Raw genomic sequence first — 23,802 nt, 5'->3', positions numbered from 1 at the left:
GATTGGCAACTGCATCCTGTCCCATTCATACTCAAAATGACTGCATTCAAATTAATTATGAGTCGTATAATCTTGCTGCCCATATTTCAAGTCCAAAGTTCATCACATCTATCTCACTTGGCTGGCCACAATATATATTTCGTTCTCCACGCATTACATAAAAACTTGATTAATCATCATCCAAATAACCACTCTCTTATGACCAATACTGACTTTGAGACGGAGTCCTCTCTGAACCGTGCCTCTGCCGAAAACTGGCACCAGGCCCACCTCCTCCTTGCTGGAATGGACCCCTCTCAACTGGGTATATATGGTGGTACGGATTCAACATCGAGTTTTCTGCTTCCTGAAAGTTTCTTGTGTTTGATGAACCTGATGCTGGAAGATAATAGATACCACCACGAGACTGGTCAGATGATGAGGATAGCACTTGACCATTTGATCTTTGTGATCCAGGTGTGCGTATGGCCGTTACATTGCTTGGCTGCTGAAAATAGGCCTGAAGAGCCTGTGACCGCTCCCGTGCCCGTGCAGCACTGCCAGGGTAAGGATGAATCATAGACGAACCAACCGAGCCAGGGGCTCTACTAGCAGAACTGCTCAAACCACAGGAAACAGAACCTACAATTAATAATAACTCCGAGGAAATTATTTATTCCTCCATGCATGCATGCATGCCTTAGCGACTGCAACAGGAGAGGCTGAGACTGTCTTCAACTGAAGTTGAAGAGCATTTCCAACAAATTCTTAAAAAAAATGAAGATTTTTTGCTCCAACAGATTCTTGAAAATAGAGGAAAAGGGAGAGAGAATGTAAAAATGTCCAAATTTGAAGAATTCTTTAAAATTTAATGTTGTGGAAAGAGAAATTATTTTTTATAGTTCTAGCAATCAAGTTGAATATATTTTCATTTCATATAAAATTTATTGGGATATTAAATCTATTGAATGTTTTAATAATATAATTAATGTTGCAGCCTTCAAATAAAAAAAATCAATTCGAGTTGATTTTCTATTTTGAAAAAATTATACAGAATCGTTGATGGAAAAGGAAGTGATAAAAATGTAAAATGAAGTGTTAAGTCTGTTGGAGATGCTCTAATATAAGCAGTTTATCAAGTGGTTTACCTTTGGCCAACAAGAAATGGGTGAACATAAGATCCTGATCTTGTGATATCAGCATTAGTCCTTGCTGGCCTTCGAGAAGGATGGTCAACATCACCTATACGGCTGCTTGGCGTTTGAAAGAGGGAGTGATAATGGACATCCATGGTGGGAAAAGCATACGAATTTGGTACTTCACTTGGAGCTGATTGGCTGTTCCATTGACTATTATACCGAAGTCCGTCAGCTACATTTGCACTCGAAGTCGAGGAGGGAAGTGGTTGAACATAAGCAATGTATGGACAGATATGAGTAGCAGATGAAACAGTTGCATGTTCACTAAAAACAGCATGTTGGCCAACAAGATCATGGTCTGTAAAATAAAACAAGACATCAAACTCCCATTACTAAGTTCCGAGCACAGTTAAGGATTAACATACACAAATAAGGATCAAAACCTTACATGCAGTTGTCGGAAATTCCACTTCGCTGCAGAAAATTAAAAAAAATGAGTTGTCAGAGTTCAAGTTCATGATGGTAGTTGCATACATAAAAGAGAGCTATGGTGCCTGGCCGTTCATAGAGGTGCAGTAAAAGAAGAAAGGCAAGCATGGTGTGATATATGGCATTGTATCTATAAAGGTGTCCCAAGGGGCTGTTTGATCTTTTTTTTTTTTACCATCAATTATTGTATCTATTAATTCGTTCATAAGCATTAGTCTGTTTGGATGAATTAAGATAAATTGTTGTTTGACTTTTGTCCCGAATAACAAAAATTACCATTTTAACCTTCTGGTCTACATAAGAGTTAAATGAAATTAATTATCTGATAAATCTTCTAATTTGTATGAATTATGAATTGCTAAGATTAATTCAACAAGTTCATTGCACCAGACTTATTAACTTAAAACATAATTAAAACAATTAAGCATCATTGTTTGATTACAGAATTTTTAATTTATGCATTTGTTGGTAGGCTATTATTTTTAGAGAGAGGTTGGATTATGCATTAGGATAATTTTGGAAACAATCCTAGCTTTTAATGCATTAGGATAGGGTGGCCTGGCTTACCATGTCAAGATCATCTGTTAGTATTTAGTTACAATCAAACATTTTAATATAGCTTAATCAATTAAGCTAACCGCCCATTAAGCTCAATAAAATGAAATCAAACACCCCTTAAGGCCTAACCTTGGCACTAGGGCCTTTTCCCCTCTATTTGGATCGTCTTTGTAGATTATGCCATCTAACTTCATTCGAATCATTAGGCTTTGTTTTCTTATTGGTGGATAACAAACCAAAAACACAAAATCGGCTTTCAATCCTAGGTTATGTATGCTCTGCTTCCAAGCCTTTGTTGATCATTTGATCGTCCCGTGTCTTGTGTGTCAATTAAGGTCTGAGTTCTATTCCCATATGCTTTTCCCTTTCTTCCACTTCAAAATTTTCCTGAACTTCCTTTCTTTTTTGATCAAGGGCATCTTATTGCCTCTGTTTTTTTTTTTTTTTTGGAAATAGGTGATCACAGGCTTTGCGGACTAATCCCATGGCAAATTTGGGACTGTAGGCTTCGCCCACAACACCTGAGGTAAATCTCCCATTGGCCACAAACATATATGTAGACGGCAGGATTCAACCCAGGTTGATTTTATCATCCCCTTATCCTTATCCACCATGCTACCACCCTTGTGGTTTTATTACCTCTACTTCGTGCCAACATTGATGTCTTCTTCCTCCGTCTGCTGCTTTCTTCTTTTAATGACGATAGAGATGAATAGATCTTTTTATGAAAATTATTTTCCTTAAACTAGTATTGTATTTGATGTTGAACATAAGGAGTAAAGTAATTAATCGTCTGGTTTATAAAGCATTCAATTTTTTCACACTAAATGAACATGAGTATTCACTTTAATTTTATTTTCTAGAATTTTGCTGGTTTTGAGCATGAATACAAAAATATACGCACACGGGTGTGTGTATTATTTCCCCTCCTCTGAGTTTTACCTCCCGGAAAAAAACAATTGTTTGCATATTGAAACGGCTGTGCTCCAATCAGTGGGAAATAATAATAACTCCTTTCAAAGGTTCTTTTAGTTGCAGCATGTCTAAAAAAGATTAATAAATCAACACATAGCAAATAAATAAATAAATAATTATAAACCTTGGACCTACCTTATAGGCAGAGTTGGATGCCTTTGGCAGGTCTTGGAGAGCCATAGATCAGAGATTGAAAAAAGAAAAAATATTGTCCGGAATTTTAAATAGAAGTGGTCTGTTACTGTTGATCAAAGTCACTAAAATCTAGCTCTATGTCCTAGAATACGAAAAAAAAAGCTAGAACAGACAATGTTTGCCTGCTTGTACGTGGAAAGTTTCAGACTGCAGAGATTTGTCTCCATCTTCCCATGGCTCACTCCTATGATTGTGATAAATGGATCAACAGTGCCATCAATTCCCTGAATTTGTGTTGTCTATAGGATACCTGCCTCACTATTTTGCTGCCTCAAGTACATCTGTGCATGATTGGAGCATCTCCAACAGATTCTCTATATACTTGAACCAAATATTTATTAACGCATTTTATATTCTTTGCAAGATTTGTCAGCATTATTAGTATCGAACTCCAATGAATTGCAACATTTTCCTCCAATCTTAATATCATTTCAAACCCAATAAGTAGGGCTTCATATTTGGATTTTTTTAACATTTGGTCTTTTACAAAAACTTGTATTTTACAGGCCTTCGACCACAGCACCAAGGCTACACCTCATTTATCAATCAATGTACAATTTTTATTTTTGCAAGCTAAAATATGATCTACCACAAAATCAGCTAGCCTCTTCATAACCCTTGGTTGCTTGATTTCCTCCGAAAAGCAACACATGTACAGCAATTGATAACATGCAACATATCACTATATTTTCCTAAGCTTCAACGTCATTCCTGATGTAATAGAAAAACATCCTTTCACCATCACACACATGGTCTTGTGCTAGAAAGCATCTTAAAGTATCTTCTGCAGTGGTGTTCTTTGATGGATAAAATCATGACAAGTGGACAGGTTTCGAGCTCCTGCGCCCCATAAAAATTTGTCCCTCTCTCAATTCTCCAGGCGAGAATACACAAAACCTTCATATGATCTGACAGTTTGAAGATTAATTGTCTTGGGATCTTTCCTAGCAACGACTAAATTAGTTTTTGTTGGTACCCACCCAATATAGACAACTGCTTAGCTTTGTCTTTGCTGTCCAAGCATACCAAGATTCCTAAAAAGTTCTGTGTTTCAAAATGCACATATTAAAGGATTCATCTTTAGACCATGTTTCACACTCGAATAGACACTATAACACTATTATATGTGTCGATTACTAGTTGGAGTAGACCACTACATTGATTGATTAATTATCCATCCATTGACATTCGTATGTTGCATCAATCATTCAAATTCTAATATCACATTGTCAGGTTGCATATCCAAGATTGTCTGGAACCAAAGGCTTCATCCTTGTCTTGTAATCATTGGTGATCCAATGAGAAAAAGAAAAACCAACCTATTTGAACCTCATTTGTGCCGCACTCCCAAATAATGATGGGATCACTCTTTGACATTCAAGGCAAAGTCCACAAATGGACTTGCTTAACTAAGTCTCTAACAAGAATGATATAAGCTTTAGTGGATTCATCCAGCTTTCATCCCCAACGCCCAATATTGTCTTTGCGTTATCAGCATCCTTCAGTGATGTTGTCTTGGTCTTGCTTTCGGGGCCTAAAGAGAAATACTGGGGTAGATTAGCATCTCTGTCAATGCCGCTTCTCAATCATGGTTAGCTACGATAACATCTGACCCCTTGATACCTCAATTATCCTAAGTAACAACAAGGTGGATATCTCGGTCATTCTTTGCCTATGGCTTCTTTAACCTTCCTCTACCACGAGATTTGAAGTCTAGGATATGCATGTTGGATGGTACTTGACTACTTTACTCGATTGACCTTTAATACAGATGTGGGGGTTGAGGCCTCTCAGAGCAGTTTTAAGGTGGCAAGGTTCTAAACTCTACCTTCTTACTACGGATTCTTCATGCAACATGACCCCTTTTATCCTTTCTAATCTACTTAGATTTTCCTGTTAATAGGACACGCTTCAACTTCACACCTCTTGGAATGGTTGAGCCTCTACTTAGGAGCCGTTTACTAAATGTTTACTAGGTGTTACTTGCCGTAACAAGTGGGCATGGCAAAGCCCAAGAATTTACCTGGTAAAAGGCATAGCAAGAATCGATAATCTTACCCGGTGAAGGAGAAGACTCTTTCCCGGCACTTACCGGGTAAAAGGCGCTTACCAAAAATCTATATTGATGGCCGAGAATGTTACCCGATAAGGTATACATGGGTGGTGATTCTTGCCAGCGTTTGGTAAACGGCCGCTTAGACTTCCCAACGGTAACTAACTGATTGAGTCTTCCCTTGACAAGCCTTCTAGTGGTAGAAGCTCTTTGTAAGGGTTCTAAGGTGTTCTAGACCGATTTTGCAGGCTAAATAGTGCTAGCCTATTCTTGTTCGTAGATCATTCAACACACTAGTTATCATTTCAGATGTATGTCAGTCAACAAACCAAGTGATCCTTGTTCACCTATTTCCATGGGGTTCTCCTATTCCTCATTGGCATTTAACTTTGATCATACTACAATCGAAGGAAGTTTCAACATGAATCACCGGAACTTGTAGGATATTAGTGTTGATCTTCATTGGCATTTTTGTCACCAAACTTCAACCTTCTATATTCAATCCATCTTAACTCATGCTTCTATGGTATTTTCAATACCTTTTATGCTTTATCTAATATGATGGTGGTATAAGGTGTTCATTGCTATGGTGCTTTTTAAGAAGTCCCAATGAATCCCATTTTCTCAAAATACTTCGCAGCTCTTAGTTTTATCTTGAACAAAAATGAGGTCCATCGCAGAACTCAACTACTAGGGCTTTGTTCTCTTTCTTCATCCTCATCATATTAATATTTGATAAAGTGGACTAGATTTTTCTTGATCTTTGTTATACTACTTCTCCACCAAGAGAAATTCCACTTGTAGCAGTCAATTGAGCAATTTAGTAGGCTAGGTTTATTATTATAACGAATTCAAGACCTTGGGCATGCTTATTAACCACCTCACCTTTAAAATAGATGCTACTCCTTATTTGGCTAATAAATAGACAAAGGGTCAAATATTACTTCTTGTAGACTTCACTAAACAAGTTAAGACTTGTTTCCATGTTACTCCTGAAGAATTGCATATGAGACTTATGTCCTAATCCATTTCAAGTGACGATAGAACTCAAATGTTGCCAAGATGGGAAGAAACTGTATATTTTCTGTCATGCTTCCTACTAATTTATAATCATCATAAAAGGAAGAAATTGTATGAACATAAATAAGAAACTTTTCTTAGGCCCCAAAAATGTTAGGATTTGAATGATGACAAACATCCCGTAGTACTTGGTATAATTCGGGTTCTCAAGTATAATTTGGGTTCTCAAGACCTTGAGTTTAGAAGCAGAAGGTGTAGCTGTGAAGAAATAGGTAAGGATCAAAATTCAGAAGACATCATATCAGAGGCCACATAGCAAGAGATCCAGTAACAAAATCAAGTCTTTAGAAGAGAGTGAGTCTCACTGATGAAGATATCAGAAGAGGAGGTTTATGATGAAGATGTCAGAAGAGGAGCTTTGTGATGAAGACTGTGTTGATCAAGTTCAGAATCTCATAAAGGAATCTCTACTTTTGAAGTCATTTATGACACAGAGACTTCATCAAAACGTTGTCCGAATGCAACCTCAAGAGGCTTGCTTACTGAGATGTGAAGATCACACTTAGGGGCCATTCACCAAATGCTTACCGGCAAGAGTCACCACTTTCACTTACCTTATTGGGTAACATTCCCGACCATCAAAATGGATAAATGGTAAGCATTTGTAACCATGTAAGCACTTACCAGGAAAGACTCTTGATCCTTGTCTTCCCTCTTATCGGTAAATTCTTGGTCCTTGTTATGTTTACTCGGTAAGGTAATTAAACCAATAAGCGTTTACCAAGGTAAGTGTTTGGTAAACAGCCCCATAGTCACCGGAATCAAGAAACCAATTAACAAACCCAACAGACACAATGATATTCCCCAACATATTTGATGCCACATCAGCAACGAATATATACAATACCAATGACGAAGGCTATGCTCACCTCTATGCCCATAACTTGCTTACGAGTTCTTGCATATACGTTGCTAGAATCATGAGAATTCACAGAGCAAATCCGAGAAATTGTTATGTTTTTAAAGAGTTTATTCAACCCCTCCCCCTACACCTTTTTTATTGCTAACAACTTCTAACTGTAATTTTCTCACTTTGTTGATTGAAATCATTGAACGAATGATCTGAAAATCAACTACCAATTTATGCACAAAATTCTAGGAACTAACTACAATGAAATATTTGGCATCCTCAACGCCCCCCTCCTCTTTAAGTTGGTTTATAAACTATCTTCCATTGCCAGCTTACTGATTAAAAAGTAAAATGGTTCTTCGGTAACCCTTTAGTATGAGTAATTAGCAAGGACATGTAAATCAATTCCTTCTCAATCTTTTCTTAGATGAACTGTTCATCTACCTCCACATGCTTAGTTTTGTCATGAAAAACCAGATTGTAGATAGTTTCACTGTTGTCTTGTCGCAATGTAACTTCATTGCACAAGGGTTTGAGATATTCACTTTTTCTGATAACTTCCTAATCCATAGTACTTAGCATATTTCATTTGCATTGCTTCCCACAACCACATTTTGTTTCTTGCTCCGCTAAGTCATCAAGTTGCCTCCAATAGATGTAAAATAACCGGCAATTGATATTTCATTTACTTTATCTCCTGCCTAGTCAACATTGGTGTAAACTTCAACTTATAGGTCCCCTCATCTCTAGTACACCATCCTCTTCCAGAAGTCCCCTTCATAACTCTATAATATTAAAATGGTCGTCATGGTGAATGCATGGAACGACTCACCATTATTGCAAGGGGTATCTAAATAGGTGTAAGATTTCCTATAGGTCCTTGACAATATTAATTTTTCTTCATTTCTTCACATTTGGTAGGTTGAAGTAGTTGGTAGGATTCCATTGAGTCTCAGTTGCTTCATCGATGCAACCTTGTTTCACCATGTAACTCAAGTACATAAAAATTCCCTCTCATAATATAGCAAACACCATGCCGAGGAATAATTTTGAGGGATCTTTGATTTCAAAATCCTTGGCAAGTCTACTACTCTAATAAACAGTTCAAGCTCCACATTGTCATTTCCACATAAGCAATTCAAAACATATACTTTTCCATTAGGGGAGATTTTGTAGAACATGGTGTGATGTGCCTCACTTTGAGCATAACATAGACTTTTGACCGTCTTTCCCAAGGATTTAAAACTAAGCTCTAGGAGACTATTTCAAGCCATAAAATAATTTCTTAGCTTGCAAACTTTGTTCAAACAAACTTACCTTCAAAGCGCTTAAGAGAAGAGCATTACAATTTCTACAAATTTATTATTCAATAGACATGCTAAGAATACCTGATGATGAACTAGTTATTAGCAATTTTGTTGGATGATCCATTTGTTCTTTGCTAAATAAAAAAGAAGGGACACACTCAACCTCATTTGTAGGAAAGCATTCATAGATCTATAATTGTTTCGTAGTATTCCAATTTGCATGTTTCCCATAGATACACCAATAAGTCTATTTTGTATCATAACTCAACCTAAATGTGGTAATCTATACAAAATGTTTTTCAAGATGAGAAGGCTTATTGGAGGTCAATATAGGTGTATTGGTTAGGGAATCATATATGATGCCTGACATAATAATGGTTTGAAGCTCAAACACCAACAAAGATAGAAAAAAAACTGTTTGTAGTCATACTTTTCCTACAAAATTGCAACTCTCTTATAGAATGACTCACCTTATTAGTTTGGTTTGGTTTGTTAAAACTCCCTTCCATTGTCTTGTTGGTTAATGATGAGCTCGTCAACAATTAGTTTATAATATAGACCCCTCTTCTTTTGTGGTTTCTTCTACTGTGATTCCTTTGGCTGCTTGGATTTAATTCGTCAGGACTTGGTTGTCTCTTGAATTCTATACATGATTTGACTACACGGTTTCCCCTTCAGTTTGGTTTGCTCATAAATCTGGTGCTTGCTTTTCTTAGCCATCTATCCGTTGATAACTAGTTTTCTACTTTATTTCTGCTTTGTTCTCTCCTTCTCTAAATCATAATCGTACTTTGGTGTTTGCAATTGTTCCTAATGCAGAAGACACCACTCTTCATTCCACATGATGGATTTCGCTATGATACGAACATAGGGAAGGAAGAAATTTGCTATTCTTTGTTTTGATCTAGATTCTTGTTTTCTTTTTGGCATGTGGAACATGATCGCATGTTCCAACATGAGGTATCAGAAAATGAATTAATATGTATTAACCATATTAGCATATGCTTAGTGTTCTAGTTTGGGTATATTAGGCCCACCATTGTACCACTAATAGCCATGCTGCAATTATAATGGCTTAAAATAGGCTATGATGTTATAGCGGTCAAAATACAAAATAGCAGTCAAAGCTGAGATTTGAAATAGCGGTTATCGTGGTGGTAAAGCTGTCCAAAAATAGCGGTTCAGATAATTATTAGAATTATATATAATATATATGTATGCTTACATAACTTAACATATTATATGCATAAGTTAAAATATAGTTTCAACATCAAAACATCAACTTAAACAAGTTTCACACAAACACAATAGGAAAAGTGTTCATAAACGAGCCAAGACTCGTGGGGAGGAGGCTGGAGGAGGTGTCGATGGTTGAAGTAAGACTCGTGGCTACGAAGAAAAACACGGAGGAGGTTGACTGTCGATGAAGAGGAAGCTGGGAGTATTGAGGTCGAGGCGTCAAGTGAGGCTGGGATCGAGGTTGACCATCGACAATGATGTTAGAAAGAAAATTGAAAACCAAAGAAATTCTAACCGGATGCATCATTTCTTGTTAATTGTTAAACTAATGGATCAAAATAAAATAATAACCCAAGTCAAAATAAAAGCCCAAAAGAAGACCAAAATATTCAAAAGAGGCCCAACTGCAATAGCGGTATTGCTGACCGCCTATTTTACGTCAAATATTGGTGCAATAGCGGTCAATTGCAGTACCATTCTCGGAACCGCAATTTACCACCGCTATTTTGTATATGATTGATAACCGTTATTGCTCAGATATAACAGCATAGAAAATAGGAGATCAAAAGAGCGTCTTAAGAAAAAAGCGAGACGTTTTTGCACTTTAACGTATCATATGTCAACAAGTACACCACCAAATAATCGTTTGTCAATATTATGTTTAGACATTAGAATTATTCTGAAGTTCTAAGTGAGGGTTATAAATCATAAATCTTTTCATCGAAAATTGATAGACAGGCTTTATTTACCTGCTACAATTCTGATTTTACTTTACTCGTCCAAATAAATGATTATATCAATAATATTTAAAAAAGAAACATGACTTGGTTATCATTCCATTTTCTATGGATAATATAAATGGCCCTCCATAATAGATACAATATTTCATATTGAACTAGTAAAATTATAAATCACAACTACTCTACACTATCTAGCAGCACACAATGTTCATGTTTGCAAACACATTTATAAACCAAACTTGGATAGATCAGACATTTAGGATCTAACATACAAGTTTGTTTTGAGATCATGAAAGTTCAAAGGAAGCAAACACCAAGCAAGCAATAACAATGAGCTAGGTGCCCTGGAGCATGTTATAACAAACCCAAATACTAAAGGGCATGTAGGCATTGTTATAAGAAGTGAAGATTTCCTAGAGATTTTCGTGATCGTATCAAAGATCTTGTGGATCAAGTAAACTGGGGTGTTATCACTAATTTCTTAATGGTATCAGAGAGCGAACTTTCATGGAAAACATTCCCTTCAGTTTCGGCCGACACCAACCAGGTCGGGCGGCTCTGGTTAGTGAGTCCACCCGTTCAACTATCGGCCAAAACCAACCCAACTACCCTCCTCCTTGGGTTCAACAAAATGGTCGCTTCAGATGTCTAGCCCATCACTGGTCACAAGCTCACATTCCATCCAGATCTACACCGACGGCTGGGGAGTGGGGAAAAGAAGACTACTTTAGAAAAAGCGTCACCTGAAGGAGACGCCTCTTATAAGCAATGGAAAACGAGAACAATCTGGTAATGTCCTGGTTTCTCAGTTCCATGAAGGATGAAATCTCAGTTCCATGAAGGATGAAATTAGAGAGCAATTTATATACTACAAGACCGCCGCAAAATCTAGGAAGCAATAAGGGGCACCTTTTCCAACAAAGATAATACCTTTGTCATCTTTGAAATCAAGGGGTTGCTCCATGATCTCCGACAAGGAGATTCCACTGTCATAAGTTATTACACAACCCTAACTCGTTATTGGCAACAACTTAATGCTTTCAATAAAAATACATGGAGTTGCCCCACCAACGCAAAGCGGTATAGACAAATTCTCAAAACTAACAGGATCTAAAATTTCCTACTAGTCTAAATTGAGAACTAGATTAAGTACGAGAAAGATTTCTCAGCACAAAGCGTTGCTCAACATACGAGAAGCGTTCTCTAAGGTTTGACGAGAGGAAAGCAGTGAAAGGTAATACTTGGAAGCACTACTAACGACCGGTTGGAGAAAGGATTGGCCTATTTGCTCGATACCCATCACCTAGTGGAAAATTCAACAAGGCAGAAAGGTCCACCGGCCATGCTACGACCATTGCAACAAACTAGTCACTCAAAAGAAGTACGATGGAAAAAGGATGGGAAGCCAAGGAATTGGAACCGAAGAACTCAAAAGACAATGGTCATGCAAACCTAGCAACCTCTCAAAGTCTTGAACCATTTAGTAGCGAACATGTTTAGTAGCGAACAAATAGCAACCCTCCAGCAAATTTCCATGACACGTTGCAGGGAACGCAATCCTTTTAGAGACTGCAACTCTAGCACAAAGAAATGCTTTGACCACTCGTATGATGCAGAGCAAGCCTTGGATTGTGGACTCTTATGCGTCAGATCATATGACCGGTGACTGAAACGTCTTCTCCTTCCAGCCAGAATCGAATGTTACCACAATCCAAGCGGATGGGTCTAATTCGCAAGTAAAGGGTATTGGTATAGTTGTTATATCAAAGTTCATTCTACTAAAATTTGTGCTACATGTTCCAAATCTGGAGTACAATATTTTATATATCAGTAAACTCACCCAAGATTTGAACCGTCATGCAAAATTTGTTCCTTATATATGTGAATTTAAGGTTGAGCTCAGGGAAGAAGATTGGCAGTGTTGAAGTCCAAGTAGATTTGTACCTACTTGATACCAATGTGTCCGCAAACTCCTCCAGATTCAAGTCGGCCTTGTTTATGGTTTCCAGCGTAGAAAGTGATGTTATGTTATGGCACCGTATACTATCCCAATTTCTTGTATTTGCATAAATTATTTCCCTTGTTAATAACAAAGAATCTTAGTTCTCTTAAATGCAAAACATGCCAATTATCAGCACATGTTTGACACTCGTATCCTCTAATTCCTTACAAAGTCTCTCATCTGTTTCACCTTGTTGATGTTTGGCGACCATCTTGAACCAAAAATATACACAATAGTTTGTCACGTTATCGATGACAACACCCATGTAACTTGGTTATTCTTAATGAAGTTAAATTCGGAGTCCAGGCTATCTTCCAAAAGTTCCACAAAATGATTCAAAGTCAAATTTCCTCAAAATTCCAAATTTTAAAAACCAACAATGCCAAAGAATATTTTCATTCCAAACTTGCAATATACCTTTCCCAGGATAGTCCATATAAAAATTCATGTATAAACACAACCCAACAAAATGGCATGGCCAAAAGAAAAAATCAGCACCTCTTGGAGGTTACCCGCTCTCTCCAATTAGCCAACCATGTTCCTAAGCATTACTAGAGAGGCTGTTATGACAACAACATACTTGATCAATCACATGCCTCTCGTATCCTCACCTTCCAAACACCACATTAAACACTTCTATCCACATATCTTCACCTCAAACTCATGTCTCATACTCCTCTGAAAGTGTTTGGGTGTACCTCATTTGTCCATAATACTCGGCCAGACCGTAGCAAACTTGACCAGTGTTCGTTTAAATGTAAATTCCTAGGGTACTCGACGTACCGTGTTACTCTTCGTCCACAAACAAAGTGTACAACACCATAGATGTCACCTTCGAAGATCAACAATTCTATGCCAAAACCGATACTTCAAGGGATATTGTGGAAGAATACTCATTCCTAGCATACTAAGACATCCCCTCAGACACCTCCTCAGCCCTAATCCGGTGCCACAACCATTCAAACCACCTGATCAACTCACCTACTTCAAATTTGCCCTCGACAACCATACATCAACCCTCACCAGCTTCAAATCAGTCCTCGACAGCCACAAATCAACCCTCACCGGTCTCATACAAGCCTTCGACAGCAGAAAGTCAGCCCATCGGGACAGAAAACACAAGCCCAAAATATTACATTGTGTATACAAGGTCACAGATACCTATTGTTGAGCCAAGACTAAGTCAAACTACACCAAGACCACAACCAACAAATGAGCATATGTGTAGTAATCCTTCCTCCTCATGTAATATTGAAAACTATGATGACCTGGAAATTTTAATAGCTCTCAAGAAAGGGAAAAGTAGTTGTATGATGCACCCAATAGGCAATTTCGTGTCGTATGAAATATTATCAGCTAAGTATAAAGCTTCCATTACCACCTTGGGTGAGATACAAAATTCCCAGGAATATACAAGAAGCTAGGAATGGAAGGAGACAGTGAACGAGGAGGTTAAAGTACTGAAACCAATCGCACCTGGAAATATATCGAGCTACCAAATGGAAAGAAGACAGTTGGGTGTAAATGGGTGCTCTATGTAAAATACAATGTCAATAGAAGCGTTAGTAGATAGATATAAGTGGCCAAGAGGTTCACTCAATCATACGAAATCGATTACTCTGAAACCTTTGCACCAGTCACCAAGCTAACTCTACACGTGTGCTCCTGCCAATAGTTGCTAACCTAGACTAGCCTCTAGACCAATTGGACATCAAGAATGCATTCCTAAATGGAGGGTTGAAGGAAGATGTTTACATGGATGTAACCCAAGGACTGAATTTGGCGACAACTGAGATAAGGTATGCATACTGCTAAAATCGTTATATCGTCTAAAACAATCCCAACGTGCATGGTTTGATAGGCTCGCTCGGGTACTAAAGAGGCATGGCTTCATTCAAGGGAAAACTGACCACACAATGTTTACCAAACACTCCTCCGATGGTTGAACTGTTGTGCTGATCGTCTATGTGGACAACATATCATTACCGAAGAATTTTTTCAAGGAGATCATCCGCCTAAAAACGGTTCTTGGAAGAGAGTTCGAAGTCAAAGATCTTGGATAGTTAAAATACTTCCTAGGAGGTTGCCATATCAAAGCAAGGAATTGTTTTCTCACAAAGAAAGTATACTCTCGATCTTCTCTCCGAAACCGGACTTCTGGGATGCAAGCCAACAAGTATCCCAATGAACCTCAGCCGATGAAGGAAGTTAATTCCTTTCTCAACCAAAAGAAGATGTAAAGCTAGTAGATAAAGGAAGATACTGACGGCTGGATGGGAAGTTAATTCCTTTCTCAGACAAGACCGGATATTGGATGCGCAAATGAAATGGTCAGCAAGTTCATGAATGCTCCAACTATGCAACACATGGATGCAGTGTTCCAGATCCTCCACTATCTCAAGAAAAATCGAGGACACGGACTCTTCTTTAAGAAAACAAACAAGAGAATTTCAATCTTCATTGATTCTTACTGGGGAAGTTCAAGAACAGATCGCCACAACGGTTATTGCAACTTTGTTTGGGGAAATTTGGAAACTTGAATAAGAGAGACAACACATAGTTTCCAGGAACATTGCAAAGGCTAAATTCAGGGCCATGTGCCATGGGATTTGTGGGTTAAAAGGATGCTCAAGGAATTAAGGCTTCTCAACAAGAAACCAACAAGGCTTCTATGTGACAACAAGGTAGCCATGAAAATTTCAAAAGTCGGGTGCATCATGACGTAACAAACATGTGGAGATAGAGCGACACTTTATCAGAAAGCAGATAGAGACAAGAGTACTTGAGCTTTCCTTTGTGCTAAGGGTGTTTGTGGTCCGATTTCGGCGGTTTAATCACCCAAACCACAAATCAAACCATAATAGCGGTTTAGAAATTTTCCAAACTGAACGATTTTGCTACAATTGATCAAACCGGACCGCAAAAAGACGGTCAGTCTGACCGGTTTAGGTGGTTTGGCCCTTTTATGGATTTAAACCAAAAAAAACATAGAACTATATCCAAAACAAAATTTTTGCCAACATAACATTAATAAAAAAAATAGTATACATAAATAAAGAATTAACGTTTATCTCCAAAATTAAAAACAAAAAATATTGAGAAAACTAAAAAGAAGTTAAATAAGTCCACCAAAAATAGTTGGAAGGACAAACATTAAGCAAGTCGAAAGACAATTTAGAATTTTGTATTTGATTTTTGATGGATTTTGGGATTTTGTCAATTTAGATAACACGGTCAATTGAGAAATGCAACTAAAAATATAATGCCTTGGACGACTTTACTTAATTGGGTCATAGAAGTTGAACCTACAACACGAAAACTAGTTATAATTAATAACATGTGTAGTTTGGCGGTCGGTTCAGTCATAGCGCTTAAGAAAACATTCAAACCGCAGACCAGACCAGACAGAGCGGTTTGGCTATTTTTCAGACCGAACCGGACAACCGAACAGCCAGACCACTCAAACTGCCAAAAACGGTCCGGTTTGACTAGGTTTGAGCGGTCTAATGGTTTTTTTGAACACACCTACTTCGTGCCATCTGAATTTCAGGTAGATGATGTCCTTAACAAAGTTTTACCCAAGACCATGTTTGAGAAGATGATAAACAAGTTAGATATGATTGACCTCCATACTCAGCTTGAAGGGAGTGAAGATTTTCTGTTCGTGATCATATCACAGATCTCGTCGATCAAGTAAATTGGGATGTTATCCCTAATTTCTAGTATTCATTAAATTAAGAGATTTTTCCTATCCTTTCCTTAGTTGATATTGCTCTTATCCTTTCCTTAGTTAGTTGAGAAAGATATGGAAAGGATTTTCCATCACTTGTATACATAGTTGTGCTATTGTGTTTGTGAACCAATAAGAAATATATGAAAACCTCTAAGGTTCAACCCTAACTAAAGTTTCTTAAAGAAGTAATCAGAATATCAATATAGATGCAAATTTCTACGGCAACAATCAAGTACTTGATTCAAGAAATAGTATCTCACAAACAAGTCACCTAGCGTAGCTCATGCAAAGGGGGGAAAAGCAAGTTAAACACATACAAGAAAACAGAAAAGCGTATTGTGCTTACTCAAAAGCAGCAGCAAGCCGAGTAAATCCACCAAATGGGCACCACATTGACTGCAAAAGCAAGTAGTGATCATTGTAACATATGTCGTAGTGTCCAAGTGATAAAGCAAGACATTTTTGGGAAGTGTGGAAGAAAAGAAAGAGAATGCATACACAGTTAAGCATGCCTAATAAATTATCCCACAATGACGCATGCTTTTTATTAACTTTCATTCACATAAATGGCCCTAGTGCACCAAGGTCCAAGGGTCAGGGAGGAAATCTATATAGTATGTACTTACCTTTCCCTTGCAGAGAGGTAGTTTTTAACTTGTCATGTGACCTTCCAATCACAAAGGAATAACCATACCAGTTACTTTTTGAGGGTTGGGTTTGTATGTTTAACTTGCTAAATGCATTTCTCAAAAAAAAAAACAATATTTTGCGGTTGAAATGATAATTAATAATCGCAACACTTGAAATACTTTGAGTTGCAAAGAAATCGAATTTAGTAATTATTGATTGCATAAGCAAATTCATTAACAATCAGATTACATAAACAAATTCAATAGCTTCCATAGATAAAACACGGTTATGGTTTCTTCTAGCATTTTCTACAAGGGCATAACAGATACTCATATCTGTTGTGAGGTCCACAAGTTAGGAGGAAAAAAAGTAGGAACTCCCGTTGTCCCATAGTGTTTCCCCAGAACCCTAGGTTTAGCACATAGGGAATATTTGATTAGACTTCAATCCTTAGTTGTCCTCCACAAAGTTAAAGTTTGAATCCCTCCAGAGGACCACAACTACAACACCTGTACTTCACCCACTCGGTCTAATCACCAACTTCACCCACCATTGTTGATTCAACTGTTGTTCATCCCCATTGATTGCACCTATTCCATCAAATACTAGTAAGTCAAGTTCAATATGCTTTGTTACGATTGGGTTTCTATTAACAGTAACTCCTCCACACCATCTTCTTTGCGCTCTCCATCTATCAACATAAATACCTCTAAAGAGGTTCATAGCAACACCAATTGTAGGCAAAGTCCATTACCGAGATTCACAGGTATTGCCACTGTCTATTTCACCCTATTCGTATTGCTCTATGTTAGAGCAAGCATCTGTTTCTTATGCTTCTAGTCATTCTAAAATCCCTCTCAATTAGCCAAAGTCATTGAGGATTCATTTGCCAAGCATAAAAGTTGGTTTTCCAATTGGTTGATTCAATTTTTGTAGTTTTTAACTAGTTGTGTACCAATGCGATAAAGCAAGATGTAATCAAGTACTATGTCGAAATGGAAGGAATTAAGGTGAAAGTTATATTCAGTATTGGTCTAACTTTATTGAACACAAGCACGAAAATCGAATACATTGTCCCAAATTATTGTATGATGAAAGCAAAAACAAATATCTAGTAAATAGATGACTTGAGAAATGAGCACATTATCTAACTTGTACAGACAGAAAGAGAAATAGAAATGCTAATCGATCGAAATAAAGCTAAATCCTAACCTGTTGATTTGTCATAACCAAACCTTGAAGACTTGAACTACAATTCATTTGATTTTAATGCGTCATAATGATGATGCAGTAGGTGAATCAAGGTAGGAGAGGTTGACTGATCTTTATGTATAGAACCATAAACAAGCTGAGGGTGGTGAGTCGATGCTTTGTGATGCTTCTAGTATATCGTATTCGTCAACGGTTGATCCTGATGTTTAAAACCTTAACAGTAAGAATATGCTTCCTGTCAGTGTTCATTGAGGTTTGGAATGCGAGAGATGGCAGTCATCAGCTGCCGTTCGTCCAGTTTAGTTCGAGAAAAAGAGAAGAGATTAGGGTTTCATTGGGCTGGATTGAGAGGAAGGGAATGACCCAGTTGGGTTAAACTGGTGCAGAAAAGGGATATATACATGTAGGTCAACTGGTGCGGGTAAGACCTCAAAGGTCCGCATGTTTAGGAGTTTAAACGTGGAGATTTCCAAAAGTCCGCATGTTTAAGAGATTTCAAGAACATGATGTAAACATTGCATAATCTAGTGAAGATAAGACTTAAGAGCACTAAATTAACTTAAAATTGTATATCGTCTCTAGTCTTGTAGATAACAATGAGCCTTCAACTAAAGGTTTAGACCAAAATGTTGAGGGTTTGCAGAAATAAGAGAACCTAATCAGATCAATTTATAACTAGGAAATACATGTGATATTTTCCAATAAGAAAAAGATCAACCCATTTGAGAAACAAGATATATAAAACAGATAAACATCTTACCGAGTCAGAATAACTCAAATCATAAAGATCTTCATCATTGACTAAATCATCAATGTTTAACTCGGGATATGGCCGGCAACCATCTGCATAAAGCCACTGGCCTTTCTCAATTTTTCTACAGTTGGGGCATTGCATCACTCCCTTGACATTGAATGCCGAACCAATGCAATCTGTACCAAACAAAACAAAATCATGTAGGAATGCCCTGAGTTTCGCACAAGACCTTAGCATCAGTTACAGTAAGCTTGCAGATTGTGATAAAAAGAACACAAATATGAATTACATTGAAACGTAGAGAACATAAAATCCAATAGTCTATTGATTGAAGATACTATTTGATGTTTCAAAAGTAGCTTTTTGAAATCCCAAGATCTATGTTTGACATGGATTCAACCAGTCATGAAATCAATGAAGATTATTAGTAATTAAATGGTAATACTTCTGCAAGTGGTCCGTAAAAGCTATAGGTATATACACATCTATATTAATTTGAACTTAAGAATTTCATAAAGTGGTCCCAATAAAATACTAGGAGGATGAAATAAATGATTTTATTGGGTGGAACAATTCACAACTGTCAAATCATTGAGGCAGTCACTTGAAACAATGCACAAACTCCCAATCACTAACGAAGAGGTCCATTATTTTATGGAATGAGACATTGCATAAAGTTCAAACCACAACTTAGGCATTAAGATCAAACCCTACTCAGGGGTTTGTTCATATTTTTCAGTTCCAAAAGTTTCAACTACTAAATTGAGCAAACTACTGGTCGAGAAAAATTCAGCATCCATTTCCAGGTCTGTGAAGCAGCCTCAAAGTAATGAATTACACATATGAACGAGTGCCTCAAAGTAATGATTTACATATATGAATGCGTTGGCACCGGATGCATCTCCGAATCTTATACATGAAAATTATAGAGAACTAAGAAGCTTACTGCACCAAGAGACACTCACTGCTATTTCATAATTCATATAAGTAAAGAAGAAATATAAGTTTTGGGCAACGGTATTATTGCAACAGCCATAATAGTGAAAAGTTGCAGAAGCAACACAACTGTCTCAATGAACTTTTGCCAATGGCATAAATTTACTCTGCTACAGGTTCTCAGCAAATTCATACAACCTCAAGCAGAGTTTTGCCTTCCCACATATGCAAACAATTAGAAATTATTCATCTTACATCAGCATTGCTCAATTTAACTGAAAATTAAATGTGGTAAAAGTGATGCTAACTAAAAGGAAAAAACTCCTGACGACAAGAAGCGATAAATGATACCTTCCCCCTAGAAACATGAAGGAGAAAAGCAAAAATCGAGGAGTTGTTATTTAGTGCCTTCGACTCGCTACTTATAGTCCTGTATAAGTCCTTAATGAAGTGGATGTGGGTTGATCTAATTAAAAGACCATTGCATGTTCGTTTTGAGTTGTCCAATTAATGTTTTCGCAAACAACACCTGACTATAAGTCAATATGACACCTTGACCTCCTACACCTAGGGTTAATGGGCTATATAGGTTGTATGGCTTATTTGGTAAGCCATAGAGACCTGTTCGGTTGCGGCTTAATGATTCAACTGAATGCTTATCCGGTGAGCCACAATAGGTTAGTCATATACACTCAGCCAAGAGTATTCCACAAATACCCTTAGAAAATATTTGTCTCTTCCACGAGAAAAACCTCCCGCAAGAAAAAGCTCGTCTCTTCCGGCACCTCATTCCAGCCATCACTGGTCAGACTCCTCATTGCCAGTCATGCCTTCCTCCCTCCTCGTCGATCTGGCAACTCCCATCGCCGATCTCTTATCTTGTTCATTGGATCTGCTTTCCCCTCCATCGATCTGCTCAAGAAATGAAGCTCGAAACTTCTAGAATGAAGCTCTTGATTTTTGAATACTTCTGGTTTGATGCTCCCGAATTTCTAAAATTTCTAAATAAATCAGGTTAACTCAGGGGTTCCAAACAGAAGAATGATGCATCGACAACGATTGGTTTTTCATCCGACCCTTTTTTACCCACGACGTGCCTAGACACTTTGGCTCTTTATATTGCTTCCATTTATGATGCTTCGATGGTCACGATAGGATTAAATATGATTGTGGCTACTTGGTTGGACTTGTTCTGTTTTTCTTGGTATTGAGAAGTCTCCTTATGAAATCTATCAAAATTGAGCAATTTCCTATGAGGATTTATTGAAAATTTAGTTTGTTGAATTTGTACGTGTTGATACTTGTGATTCTTTACTAATTGTATGCTCTTTTTTATATCTTGCTTTAAATCATTTTGCCAATTAATTACTGAGAATTTGTTGCTTTTTAGCATATCCGAGGTGTTTGATGAAATGGTTAAAAGAAATGTGGTGCTTGTATTCTAGGTGTTTGATGCAATGGCTAAAAGAAATGTGGTATTTGTATTCTAGGTGTTTGATGAAATGTCTAAAAGAAATGTGGTGCTTGTGCATTTAAGATGTTTGACATAGATTGGGGATAAAATAGTCATTTCTTACACTTAGATTCTTTAAAAAGCACAACAATCGAACAATTTATCTTAAATCATACAGACAACTTCATGCATATAGGACTTAATGGTAAACCAAGTGAACAACCCCTTAGCCATGTAAAAGGGTTGGTTGAACAAACAAAATATCATATTTGCTACTGCATACTAGTCTGTGCGCACAACAAAAAACTAATCTTTACTCTTTCAGTTCTGTGTGGAAATCCACTAGACACTTTCATATGCATCTCCTATTTGGTAACTATATGCTTCAACTTCACCTTTTAGACCCATGGCCTCAAATCAATCAAGGCACATTGTCTAATCTTGATATTTCCCAATCCCAGCAATAATCCATTTGAAAACTATATGTTGGAAATCCTATACAGGCTATTATACATGCTAAGTTCTCATTTTTTTGACATGGCATAAAAGCATGTGGATGCTTGCACACTCAATGAAATAGCAATTAGCCATTACTAGTTCACTGAGACATATATAACCTAATGTCGTACAAAACGAAGAACGGAAAATAGCAGTACTATTTACTTGATTGCTTTGCTTGTATCTAGTTATTCAATTCATATCCTCAACATATATTACGCTTAGAAAGAAAAGTGATGATCTAAGTGTTGCTCACTTTTAACTATTACTATCAAGTTCATGTATCAACATCATATACTCCAAGCCATTAACAAATTCACTACAATTAACTCAAAGCAAGATGGATGGTAGATCCAATAAGCAAAGCAAGTAAATTTTCTTAATTGATATCCATGAATGGGTGAAAAGACTCATATATGATCCCCATGTGTACTAGAGATTCCAAGATCAAAGTCTAGCGTAAGGGTTTAGCATAGGCAGCAAAAAAGCTAAGAACAGAAATTAATTGTTAAAAACACATAGATTCAGATAATTGAATGTGGAAGGATCCCATAAAAAACATATTTTTTCCTACAAAACATATCTTCTAAGTAATCCCCATCCACAATCTCTATGTCTCATTACTAAGTGAACAGTCCCAAAAAGGATACAATTTCATTATGTTCTATCCTTACATTGAACATTGAATTTACAAACAAGTAGTTGATTCCCCAGAAATCACTACTTAATACAAAAATAAGAAGGCAATTCACTGACCAAGATGGAATTGATGACCGCATTGGAGCTTCGCCCAAGCACGATCCGCGTAATCTGTAACATCCTCGAGGCAAATCGAACATGGAATCGACGAAGCAGCTTTGCCGCCTCCCCCTCTTCCTCCACCAGCAGCATCCCCATCATCTAGAAGATCTGCGTCTTCCAACCCCATAAATATAATTCAGAAGCACACAAATCCCAATTCCCTTCTTCAAAAAAAACACAAGAAATAATCTTTTCAAAATCCTTAATTGTCCAAAACCCCTCTTTTTGAGGTCTTTTGATCTTAAATAATTACTTATGATTTTTCAAAACGACAAGGTTAGGTAAGGGTCGAGAGAGGGTTCGAGCAAAGATAGAACAAAATAGCTGATAAGAGAGAATAAGAGAAAGATGTGTAGAGAAGACGGAGATGGTTTCACGATTGTCGTTGCTGGGGTGGGAGCCTCTCAACTATTTTGCCATATATTTTTCTAAGGGTAAATTACAAAAATCCCTTGATATTTATCAAAACTTTGGTTTTTAACACTTCAATAATTGCAAAAATCAATCACTATAGTCCGGGATGTTAGAAATGATAAATTTATGCTAAATGTCTCGCCCGTACAAGTCATATGAGGGTATTTTCGTTATTTTACGACTATTATAATACCCACATGAGATATTCTCGTCATCTTGTAAATACTATAAGTGTATACAAATTCGTAAATAATATATACAAACATTTATAATATATTAAATAAAAGTAAATACCTAAACCCCAATCACCCCCCCCCCCTCCACGACAACAACCGTCCCCTTCCACCATTGGTCACCGTTCACCTCCTCCGGCTACAACATCATTCACCTCATTTATTCATTTTTCCTCCAACTACCACATTAATTATTTTGTTTGCCTTCATATTTTAAAACTGAAAACCAACAACAATAGAGAAGTAAATGGATGCAGACATTGGCGGATCCATATGTATATTGTAACATCCTTGTTTTCATTCAAGAGAAATGTTACGTAATCTGAATCTTTTTCCTTCAAAAATGCACCCAAAAAGATAGCTAATTTAAAACCATCTAAACTATTACAGCGGAAGTCTTTGAAATTATCAAGCTTAACTCAAGTTCTAACCCACTTACTTTTGGGGTTGAGTTACAAAAGATCATTACAGTGCATTTTAGACAAAAGACTAAAACAAGATGACAATAGGCAACTCCCTATGCCTGTCCCTT

General features: G+C 37.2%; 1 protein-coding gene across 1 annotated transcript; it reads right to left on the bottom strand.

The window, feature by feature from the left end:
- Nucleotides 1–23,018, bottom strand: LOC112500112 (E3 ubiquitin-protein ligase RFI2-like). The gene is made up of 6 exons (XM_025103413.1): nucleotides 22,579–23,018; nucleotides 18,942–19,111; nucleotides 16,686–16,735; nucleotides 1,567–1,592; nucleotides 1,128–1,476; nucleotides 1–596 (listed from the first exon to the last, which is right to left on the bottom strand). Exons 1-6 carry the CDS (start codon nucleotides 22,748–22,750, stop codon nucleotides 197–199), a joined length of 1,167 nt encoding a protein of 388 aa, XP_024959181.1. The 5' UTR covers nucleotides 22,751–23,018; the 3' UTR covers nucleotides 1–196.
- Between the last annotated feature and the right edge of the window lie 784 nt (nucleotides 23,019–23,802).

Source organism: Cynara cardunculus (assembly GCF_001531365.2).
Source record: "Cynara cardunculus var. scolymus isolate 2C chromosome LG 17, CcrdV1, whole genome shotgun sequence".
Taxonomy (NCBI): domain Eukaryota; kingdom Viridiplantae; phylum Streptophyta; class Magnoliopsida; order Asterales; family Asteraceae; genus Cynara; species Cynara cardunculus.
This window is presented reverse-complemented; position numbering and strand designations above follow the sequence as displayed.